The sequence below is a fragment of the Jaculus jaculus genome, chromosome 7, assembly GCF_020740685.1.
Source record: "Jaculus jaculus isolate mJacJac1 chromosome 7, mJacJac1.mat.Y.cur, whole genome shotgun sequence".
NCBI lineage: Eukaryota > Metazoa > Chordata > Mammalia > Rodentia > Dipodidae > Jaculus > Jaculus jaculus.
In genome coordinates this window covers 107493399-107505011 of record NC_059108.1, presented here as the reverse complement: position 1 = coordinate 107505011, position 11613 = coordinate 107493399, and the positions used below count along the sequence as shown (strand labels likewise).

The 11613-nt window shown below is 45.8% G+C and overlaps 1 protein-coding gene across 4 annotated transcripts in view; it reads left to right on the top strand.

Annotated features, from left to right (window-relative positions):
• Positions 1-438: 438 nt before the first annotated feature.
• The window catches only part of Fermt2 (FERM domain containing kindlin 2), a 79863-nt gene continuing 68688 nt past the window's right edge, over positions 439-11613 (top strand). For 2 of the 4 annotated variants that reach the window (XM_004649192.2, XM_004649191.2), the window contains exons 1-2: positions 1277-1366; positions 1699-1864. In XM_004649192.2, coding sequence (XP_004649249.1) covers positions 1708-1864 — 157 coding nt within the window. In that variant the 5' untranslated portion in view covers positions 1277-1366; positions 1699-1707. Of the gene's footprint in view, positions 457-1276; positions 1367-1386; positions 1405-1698; positions 1865-11613 lie in introns of those variants that run through there. The other 2 variants (XM_045154784.1, XM_045154785.1) reach the window with 2 other exon arrangements.

The window sequence follows — 11613 nt, the reverse complement described above, 5'->3', positions numbered from 1 at the left end:
GGGGAAAGTTTTGGAAGTGGAAAGGAGGACCGCTCTCCATCACTCGTCAGCCTTCAAAGTTAGTTCTTCCTTGTATCGTCAGGCACCGGTCCAAAGCTATTAAAATTCCTTTAAGGTGTGGCTGAGGGTGAGGTGGACGATGCCTCTGAAAGACTTCATATTCTTCGCTCTGAGCCGCAGATGAAAACACAGGAACGCATTCCAAGAGCCGGGGAGGCTGGAACGGCGGCGTGGGGTCGAACCTGCGCCCCGGGGATGGGGGGGCTTCCTCCCCGGTGGGAGGCTGGGCCGCGTACGGCGGCTGCTTCCGTCGGAAGGGGTGAAGCGGGCCGCCGACTCCCGGGAGCCCAGTGGGAGCTGCCGCTGGCTTGCACCGGACATTGCTTGCGAAGCAGTTTTGGTGGCTCGCCTCCCTCCGCGCACTGTCATTCTTTCGCGGGAAGTCCACGGAGTCAGGCATGGACTTTTTGAAACTTTTCACCACCCCCAAACTCCCGCGTCCAGCTCCCGGGACACGTGTGTGTGTGTGTGTGTGTGTGTGTGTGTGTGTGCGCGCGCGCGCGCGCGTGTGTGTGGACGGGTGCGGCACCCACAGGCTTCTGGACCCGCTCCAGGCTTGGGGACAAGGGGCGGGAAGACTTTGTCCTCTCCCAAAACCTCCCGGAGCGGCGGGGATGGGAGGGCTGGGAATTTTCCTGTGACCGTTTCTCAGGCAAAGTTCCCCCCCACCACCACTTCCCTGCCGGGGGCTGGAGGCACCCCCACACGCAGACCCGCGGTCTTCTCCCGCCCCGCGTGCAAGCGTTGCGTGCGCACAGACGCGGCCCGCCGCCCACCCGCGCTCCCCCTCCTCGGGTCCCGCCGCCCAGAGCCCGGATGTTGGATTCCATTCCCGGCGCTGGGTCCTTCATTTCCATAAAAGGGCAGCGCTCCGCAGGGCTGAGATTGCGGCCGCGGCCGGCGCCCCCCGCCTCCCCCTGCGGCGGCCGCGCGCGCGCCCGTGCGCGTGCACGCCCCCCTCGGCCCGGCCGCGCGGAGCGCGGCGGGAGGCGGGGCGGGAGGAGAAGGCCGGCGGGCCGGGCGCTCGGGGCGGAGGAGGAGGAGGAGGAGGAGGAGGAGGAGGAGGAGGAGGAGGAGGAGGAGGAGGGAGCCGGCGCGCCCAGCCCGGCCCTGCCCAGCCCGAGCGCCGGAGGGGGCGGGGAGAGAGGGGTGGAGCGCGGGGGAGCCAGGCGCGGGGCCGCGACGGCGGGGACTCCATTAGCAGGCAGCTGCGGCCGGGAGGCAGCCGGCGCGGGGCGGCCTGACCTGGGAGAGTCGGAGGCGGGCGCCGACGCCCTCGCGCCTGTGCCCCAGCCCGGAGCTGGCGGTGAGGACGCCGGGATCGGGCGCGGGCGGAGGCGGCAGGTGAAGGCGCCGCCGCGGTCCGCTAGGCGGGCGTTGCGGGGCGAGCCTGGGGGGCACCGCGGGGCGGCGCGGGGAGAGGGCGCGGCGCGGTCCCGTCCCGGTCCTCGCTCCCTGTCGCGGTGTGCGTGTGTGTGTGTGTGTGTGTGTGTGTGTGTGTGCGCGCATGGGGGGTGGGGGTCCTCCATCTTCTCCCCCTCACCCCGGCGCCCGCGGATTCGGTGGGATCTGTCTTCCTTCGGTGGGGTGGGGGGGGGGGAGTGACGCTTACGAGAGCCATTTCCTCCGCGCTCGCAGGAAGGAGCCATGGCTCTGGACGGGATAAGGATGCCAGATGGTTGCTACGCTGACGGGACTTGGGAACTGAGTGTCCAAGTGACCGACCTGAACCGCGATGTCACCCTCAGGGTCACCGGGGAGGTGCACATCGGAGGGGTGATGCTGAAGTTGGTGGAGAAACTCGGTGAGTGGCATCCCCGAGGAGAGACTTCCCAGAATAACGTGTGTGGTGGGGAGGGGGGAGGGGGCGGCCAGGAAAGAGACTCGGCGCGGTGCGGGGGAGGGGGAGAGCTGGGGAATCCGAGCATCCCCTCCAGCGCTCCTTTTAAAATGTAAAACTCCGTCAGCCTCTATCTACCTAGACCGCTTCCCTCCCCCCCGCCCTTTTTTTTTTTTTTTTTTTTTTGCATCTTGTTTTGTTAAGAGACTCTTGTCTCCCAATGGGTTGTTTTAAACTTCTTTGTGGATTTCCCGGAAAGCTGGGAACTCCTTCATTCTTTTCCCGTGAGCCCACTTCTTGTGGAAAGGCTGGGGGAAAGTTTGCCGGTGAAAGTTGGGAGGGTAGTGGTGTCACCGGGTGTGTGGTTATCCGTCTCGGATCGTCCGTGCGCTCGAATGTGGACGGCTGTTTCTCAGGAGAAGGTTGCAGGCAGCGGAAGAAAGCTACTAGAAAAATGTACTCCTGTTTGGCGTCAGTGAGTGTGAACTTGCCCTAGCTGTACTACTACGTGATGGGGTGCGTGGAGACGTTCCAGTCATCCGCGCTTTAAGGGGTGGGGCAGCGTTTGACAAACTTGGTTATCTATAGTCAGTGCTGCAAGGCATCTATTTCGAGCATTCGGTTTTATATTCATAACAGGCCGCTGAAAGAACTTGGTGTCAAAAAGTAGGCTTTATTAAACGGATTTGAGGTTGACATTACTTGCTTAAGTACATGTCGATATTGCATTCATTCTGACTCGATCTTTTAAGGGATGGGATATTTTTCAGTGAGACGTTTGAGAAAATTTTGCGCCACACATTTTGTTTGTGGTAACTCGAACCATCTTTTCACCCGAAGAATCGACCAATACATAAGAGGTGTTTTTCTCTGTTAGAGAAACCTAAGAGGACTGCTTTCTTGAGCCTTAAAGTGCTTCCTGTATATAATGCTGCTGTGACAAGGGTCTTGGTTGGCCATTGTCTTGTTAGGCTGTGTTTGTTTCTTTGAACCAGTATTCTCATTCATTCCTTAAGCCACTCTGGAAAAGTAAGGAAGAATTACTTATCAGGAACTGTATTCCTTACCAAGGGAGGACTGCATATTTATTGTATAAACTTAGCAGAAATCGTGGTTTGACACAGTTAGCGAAATAAAGCTTGAATCCCTTTCAGAGGGACCTGCTGTATGCCTTTCAGGAAGCTTAATCACTGAAGGACCAAAGAGAAGCCCCTTTCAGGATAACCCCTCCCGAGGACTGCCCATTGTTTGGCTCCTTGAGACATAGCACAGCAAAGAGAGCTCCCAGGAGCTCCCAGAAAATTAGGTTTTTCTGGTTTAACCAAGTAACTGGTAATTTACAGTTTTTATCTGATTCAGCTAAATCAATCACTGTTTGCAAAATATTTACCAACCTTTTTTTTTTGTCCATCACTAGTGTAAGATTATTTAAGGATGGAAAATATCAAATAGGGTTGTGTGTATTTTCTGTTTTCAAATGAAACAACATTTATATCACATTACCCTATCTATGATAAGCATACCTTGGTTTTAGTGGATGTTTTTATATTCCAAAAAAGGAGCTATTGAAGGTGACTGAAACAACCTGTAATTCTCAAAAGCCAGGGTCTCATGAATAAATAATGATATACTATATTTATATCACATGGATTATAACAATTTATTATGAAATCACAGTCACAAATAGAAATGCAGAGGACAAGCTGTTCAGATAAGATTATGTTAATTTGATAACTATAGTTTCTTCAGTGCTAATGAAGTTTTAATTATGTTATGTACAGAAAGAAAAAGCCCAACAAGATAGACAGTGCTGTGAATCTGGAGACCTTGTATCTTTCTTGAACCAATACTGATCCTTCTTATGTTTCAAATTCCACATAAGCAATCTTTTTCAGCATAATTCTGACTTTCCTGTTTGTAAAAGTAGAGCTAAATAATTTTTGCTCCTGATTTTTTGGGTTAAATATTTTGAGTGATAAACTGTTTATTCATTTTTGGCAAGTACACAGAAGAGAATTGAGCAGGGCAGCATTTACGATGTCCACAAACAAGACTAGTCCAATTAGATAAAAAGTTTGCAGTACAGTTTTACTGAAAACTGGAATGGGTTGCTTTGTAACCCATGAGATTTGTTATTGAAGGTAGTAAAGAGTGGACTGCTTGTCATCAGTGGCTAGAGTAGATCAAAGCAGCCCTAGATAAGAGGTGGAGGTCGTGGTAGGGAGTCTGCTGTTTCTAGATTGTACTGTGGTAATGGACAAGTAGCAGAACCAGGCTACTATGGCCGTGGAGTGGTTAATGACTGAGGGTAAACCCAGCAGCATTTACCTAATCCTCGGACTCCCCACCGCCTATCCCATGTCCTTCTCAGTCTTCTTAGTGGAGGATGTGTATGATTGCCTGGCTCATGATGATGTAAAGCTATCTTCCCGCACAGTGTTTAGGGCAGCCATTGATGACCTGGACTTGATAGATCCCAGGATGACCTCTCCTTTCAACAATGCATTAAGATTTTGTGTGCATGTGTGGAAGCTCTAGGAAGAGCTTACTTTGCTTCAGTTAAGATGCTTGTAATCAGAAAGGGTTATGAGAGAAAGAACTTTACAGTTAGCCTTTGAATGTCAGTTTTACTGTGAAACTACAGCATTCAGAAGCATAAATAATGGTTTCTTTGTATGTGCTACTGATAAACCTTTGTATTTTGTATGAATTTTATAAGGAAGATTTGCATTTCAGTTGCATTTCATTTAAAATGTGATTCTTAGGCTTATGACTTGAATTCAAGTGTCTGAGTGGTTTCTTAAGTCTTAGTGTCAAACACATTTGTCCTTCGGCCATTCTGTCATTAGTCTTTTAAAAGAAAATAAAGAGTGTATGTCATGAATATGACGTGGGCATTAGGGAACTGTCTTTTTTTTTTTTTTTTTTTTGAGGTAGGGTCCCACTATAGCCCAGGCTGACCTGGATCTCACTTTGTAGTCTCACCTTTGTCTTCTAAGAGCCGGAATTAAAGGATATGTCACCATGCCCTACTTGGGAAATGCATATTGATATGATAGAAACTTTGTGACTAAGTCTAGGCTGACTGTTGACAAGCTTATTGAAAAATTGTTTGTTCATCTATTTTTAAAAATCAGGTTGACAGCCTGGACCAGAGTGAGACCCTACCTCAAAAAAACCAAAAAAAAAAAAAAAAAATCAGGTTGAAAGTTTTAAGTAGAGGCTTTAACATTTACTTTTTATCTACTTTTGTTGTTGGTGTTCTTGTTTAAAACAAGTTTCAGGGGCTGGAGAGATGGCTCAGCAAGTAGAGTGTTTGTTACGTGAGCATGAGGAACTGAGCTGGCCTCCCCAGCACTGTATGCCTGTATCACCAGTGCTGAGACAGGAGAATCACCAGGGCTCTTGGTCAGCCAGTCTCACCTGTGAAGCAGGAAGCTCCAGGCTCCGTGAGAGACTATCTCAAGGAAATGCAGTAGAAGGGTAATAGAAAAGGACACCTTTTAGCCTCTGTAGGTATGTGCATGAGGAGCGCACATCTACACCACATGCATACAACATTAATGAATTTGAAACGTATATAGTTTTTTGTTGTTACTGTTTGTAGATTTGTTCTGAGACAGGGATTCATTATGTAGACCACCAGGCTGGTCTGGAACTCACTATGTAGTCCAGGCTGACTTTGGATACTGGATCTTTTTGCCTCAGCCTCCCAAGTACTGGGTTTACGGGCAGGTACTACCATGCTACCATGCCTGGAATGCATAGTGGTTTGTGTGTTTTTGTTTGTTTGTTTTCTTTTTCTTTTTTTTTTTTTTTTTTTGAGGTAGGGTCTCACTCTAGCCCAGGCTGACCTGGAATTCACTATGTAATCTCAGGGTGGCCTCGAACTCTCAGTGATCCTCTTACCCCTGCCTCCCAAGTGCTGGGACTAAAGGCACATGCCACCATGCCCAGTTTTCTAAAAAATTAGTTTGTGTGTGGATGCGTATGGGCATGCATGTGTCACAGCCCACATGCAAAAGTCTGAAGAGTTGTCTGTGATCCACTTTCTTTGAGACAGGGTCTCTTGCTACTTCAAATAAGTCTGGCCCTCAATTAGCTTTATTTGGGTGCTGTGGAATTGAACCTAGGCTGACTGACTTTGTAAGCAAGAGTCTAACTGCTAAGCCATTTCCTCAGCCCTGTGCATAGTGAGGTTTTTTTTGTTTGTTTGTTTGCTTTTGAAAGAAAAAAGTTAAAAATAATTTAAAAAAACCAAGAGAATAAAATTTTAAAATTATATCTAAAAATAAATGTTGTAGAGGAGGTACAGTTAAATGATAATAATTGGGAAGTATTAGAGAATTATGCTTAGTGGATTCAGTGCTCACAGCACTGAGGATTTCAAGTACCAAAAAGATGCTAAGTTGATCTTTTTGTTTGGTTGATTTTTTGTTTATTTGTGGTTAGTTTGTTTTTTTATTTTTTTTTAATTATTTTATTTCTTTGAGAAAGAGAAAGAAGCAATTAGAGAGAGAGAATGGGCACACTAAGTCCTCTAGCCACTGCAAACAAATTCCAGGTGCATGCACCACTTTATGCATCTGGCATAGGTGGGTGCTGGGAATCAAGCCTGGGTCCTTAGGCTTTGTAGGCAAGTGCCTTAACTATTAAGCAATCTCTCCAGTGCTGTTTTGGTTTTTCAAAGCCCTGTAGCACAGGCTAACCTGGAACTCTGTAATCTCAGGCTGGCCTCAAACTCAAACTCATGGTGGTTCTCCCACCTCAGCCACCTAACACTGAGTCATCTTCCCTGGCCCAAAAGTCACTTTTTAAAGTAATTATTTATTTATTTATTTATTTGAGAGCGACAGACACAGAGAGAAAGACAGATAGAGGGGGGGAGAGAGAGAGAATGGGTGCGCCAGGGCTTCCAGCCTCTGCAAATGAACTCCAGACGCGTGCGCCCCCTTGTGCATCTGGCTAACGTGGGACCTGGAGAATCGAGCCTTGAACCGGGGTCCTTAGGCTTCACAGGCAAGCGCTTAACCACTAAGCTATCTCTCCAGCCCCCAAAAGTCGCTTTTTAAAACTTCTGCTTACAATTAAACTTCTGCCTTTCTATAAAAATTCATGTGGGGGCTGGAGAGATGGCTCCGTGGTTAAAGGCACTTGCTTGCAAAGCCTGACAGCCAGAGTTCAGTTCCCCAGTACCCACATGTACCCACACGCACAAGACTTAAAACCCATGTTTGATGCTTCAGTACCCACATAAATCCAAATACACAGTGTGTCTGAAGTTGGTTTGCAAGGAGGCCTTAGCATGTCATACTTTGTCTAATAAGAAATAAATAAAAATATTTTTTAAATTTTATTTACTTTTTGCAAGCAGAGAAGGGAGAGAGGCAAAGAGAATGGGCATGCCAGAACTCTAGCCACTGCAAACGAACTCTGGACACATGCACCACTACGCATCTGGCTTCATGTGGGTATTGGGAAATCAAACCTGCGTTATAAGTCTTGCAGGCAAGTGCCTTAACTGCTGAGCCAGCTGTCTAGCCCCCAAATTTTAAAGGAAAAAAAAAAGTTTTTTTCAAGGTAGGGTCTCTAGCCCAGGCTGAGCAGGAATTCACTTTGTAGTCTCAGTGTGGCCTTGAATTTAGCAATCCTTCTAACCCTCCCGAGTGCTGGGATGAAAAGCATGTACCACCATACCTGGCTTATTCATTTTCTTTGCTTGTGTGTATATGATGTGGTGTGGTTTATGCATGTGTAGGTGTCCATATGGTGACCCCTACATGTTCCTCCGGGGCAGTGCCCACTCCATCACTTTTCTGCAGTCTTGTTTTGAGCTAGAGTCTCTGAGCATGCAGACTCTGATTCTCTCATCTCTTCTCTTCTCCTCTGTGAGGCTGGGGTTTTAAGCCACATCCAGCTCTTTACATGGGATCTGGAAATCCAAACTTTGGCATTCTTAGGCTCCCATGCTTGCACAAGAAGCACATTTAACCACTGAGCCATCTCTCCAGCCCTAAAATCTCATTTAAGATGGGAAAGAAGAACTTTGTAGTGATGTGGAATTTGGAGAGGAAAATTGACTGTGCGACTTAGAATTTCTTCTAGCTCTGATTTTGTGTGAAAACGTTGAACTTGAGTTAAATCCACTCAGATCCTGCAAACCAAAAAATGCAAGTTGGGAGTCTCAGGGATAATAAAGAACAAAATAAGTGCAATTGACTTTAAAAACTTGAAGATTGGGAGCTGGGCATGGTAGTGCACACCTTTAATTCCAGCACTTAGAAGGCAGGAGGTAGGTGGATCACCATGAGTTTGAGGCTATCCTGAGACTACATAGTGAATTCCAGGTCAGCTTGAGCTAGAGTGAAATCCTGCCTCAAAAAAACAAATAAAAAAGAAAAAAAAAAACAACAGAAAACTTGAAGATTGGGCTAGAGAGACAGAGGGATGGTTTAGCAGTTAAGGCGTTTGCCTGCAAAGCCAAAGGATCCTGGTTCAACTCTCCGGGACCCACATAAACCAGATTAACAAGGGGCACATGCATCTGGAGTTTGTTTGCAGTGATGGGAGGCCCTGGCATGCCCATTCTCTTTCTCTCTCTCAAATAACTAAATAAAATAAAGTAAAATAAAATAAAGAAAACAATCCTTTAAAACTCTTTAAAAAAACTTGAAGGTTATGTTTCTGAATGTGATCTTCTTTTAAGAAGTTATTCCTGCTGCTCTAGAGTGTGTTACGTCCTTGTTGAAATATAATGATGTAACCCAATGAGCTGGTGAAGTTAGCATGCATGATCTAAACGAGAAATGGATGTCAAAGGCTGGAGAAATAGCTTAGCGGTTAAGGCACTGCCTGCAAAGCCTAAGGACCCAGCTTTGATTCCTCAGGACCCACATAAGTCAGATGCACAAGGTGGTGCATGCATCTGGTGTTACTTTGCAGGGGCTAGAGGCCCTGGTGCACCCATTCTCTACCTGCACCGCCCCCCCCCCCCCTACAATAAAATACTTAAAAAAGAAAAAGAAAAAAATTCAAGAGTCAGGTGTGCTGGCTCATGCCTGTTGTCCCAGGACTCTGGGGATCTCCATGAGTTTGAGCTCCAAATCAGTGAAACATTCCTTTAAGTGACTTTTTGTTGTTTTTTGAGATAGGGTTTCACTGTAGTCCAGGCTGACCTGGAATTCGCTATATAGTCTCAGGGTAGCCTCGAACTAGCGGCGATTCTCCTACCTCTGCCTTCTGAGTGCTAGATTAAAGGTGTGTGCCACCATGCCCAGCTTCCTTTAAATGATGTTTAAAGTGCTAGTTTTTCCTGTAGGAACTCCAAAAAAATTGTTTCAGTTGAGCACCAGATGAAGAGGTTGGCATGAATTAAGGGCTTTGTTACACACACACACACACAACTACTAGGATCAGAGCTTGGCAAGATGCTTCCAGGAAGAGAAGCCTATGTGAGTGGACAGCTCCTTTCCCATCCTTATGCAATGTTCCCTGGGGAAGACATGCTTATTTAGTGTCTGTGCTGATAAAATCCCATTGAAGGTTTATGATTGAATTTATGGAAATTAAATGTCTTCCTAACACAGTGTCACTTCCTTCCTGGTGAAATATATTGGAATTTTCATTTTTTAAAAAATCTTTGGAAATGGGGTTATATTAAAGCAAATTGCACCTTAGTTATAGCAAGTTTACTCAGTGTTCTATGTACTTTAAATATTGAATGTTATCTGTCCCTTAAAAACTTTTAAATTCCTTAAAAATAAAGGTCAGTACATAAATTTTATTGTAATCTTTATAGTACCAAATAAATTATGAATTATTCTTTGGGTACATTATGGGGTATTTGCTGCCCTTTTCTCTGTGTTCTATGCCCAATTAAAAAATTATCTATTGATTTATGTATTTGTAAGCAGAGAGAGATAGAAAAGAGACAGAGAGAGAATGGGCACACCAGGGATCCAGCCACTGCAAAGACACTCTAGATGCATGTGCCACTTTGTACATCTGTCTTTACATGGGTACTGAGGAATTGAACTCAGGTCATTAGGCTTTGCAGAGAAGCACCTTAATTGCTGAGCCATTTCTCCAGCCCCCACTTTTTTTTAAAAAATGAAGTATTGAGCCAGATGTAGTTGTGCACACCTTTAATCCCAGCGCTTAAGAGGCAGAGGTAAGAGGATCACTATGAGTTTGAGGCCACCCTGAGACTACATAGTGAATTCCAGGTTAGCCTGGGTCAGAATGAGACCCTACCTGGAAAAGTATTGTTTGATTCTACCTAGAGTGTTACTATTTTTAGGGGCTCTAAAAAGGATCTGTTTTTATTCAGTTACTTACATTACAAAAGACCTTGTTGGAAATGTTTTTGGTTTTTGAAATAAAATACTTATTTCCTGTTTTTTGCTGTTGTTGCTTGCTTGCTTGTTGTTTTTTTCAAAGTAGGGTCTCTCTGTAGCCCAGACTGACCTAGAATTCACTAGTAGTCTCAGGGTGGCCTTGAACTCACAGTGACCCTTCTACCTCTGCCTCCTGGGTGCTGGGATTAAAGGCATGTGCCACCATGCTGGGTCTCAACTCTTCTTTTTTTGTTGTTGTTGTTTTATCTTTTGTTTATTTATTTTGGTTTTTTGAGGCAGGGTTTTGCTCTAGCCCAGGCAGAGCCGGAATTCACTATGTAGTCTTAGGCTGGCCTCCAATTCATGGTGATCCTCCTACCTCTGCCTCCCAACTAACTTCTGTTTTAAAACCTTTTTGACAACTTCCATACATATAGACAATAAACCATGAGAATTCTTTCCCATCACCCTCCCAAATCTACCTCCAGTGAATTCTTTATTTCCTATTAGTCTCTCTTCTATTTTGATGTCCTCATTTTTTTGCTCCTGTTATGACGGGCTTCTGTAGGTAGTGTCAGGCACTGTGAGATCGTGAATGCAAGGCCATTTTGTATCTGGAAGACATTATTGGAAGCAGTCCTTCCCTTCCTTTGGCTCTTACATTCTTTCTGCCACCTCTTCCACAACGAACCCCGGAACCTTGAAGGGTGTGATAGCAGTGTCTCAGTGCTGAACACTCCACAGTCACTTTTTCTCAGCACTGTGCTGAGTTTTGAGTCACCCCATTGGTCACCACCACCTGAAAAGAGAAGCTTGCACAACTCCTCTTTATATTTCCAACTTAGTCCAAGAGTCGAATGACTCTTACCACTGTCATCTGCATCTAGACATTGAGGTGGCATTTTGTCATTTGTTAACACCAACATGCACATCTTTTAGATGTTTGAGAAAGTTGCTAACATGGCTTAAATATCTGCATTTGAATTTTTCTATTTGACACAGTCAATGTGAATGGGGCTCATTACTATTACATGGAGTTACATGTAAAATAATAGTATGTTTCCACACTTTGTAGCCACACTGTAAAAAGGTTCTTGAGCCTCTATCTGTTAAGACATTTATTTACCTTCTTAAAATAAGGTTCTTGGAGCTAGGAAGGTGGCTTAGTTGGTGAAAGCTCTTGCTGTGCAAGAATGAGGACCTGAGCTCAGTCCCAAGCATGCAGGTAAAAAGCTGGGCATGGCAGCATACCTTTGTAAACAGTGCTGAGGGGGCAAAGACAGGAGGACTGCTGGGCTTGCAAGCAGCTAGTCTAACTGAAAATCAGTTCTAGGTTTGTGAGAGACTGATTTAGGGAAATGCCCTAGAAGAGCAATA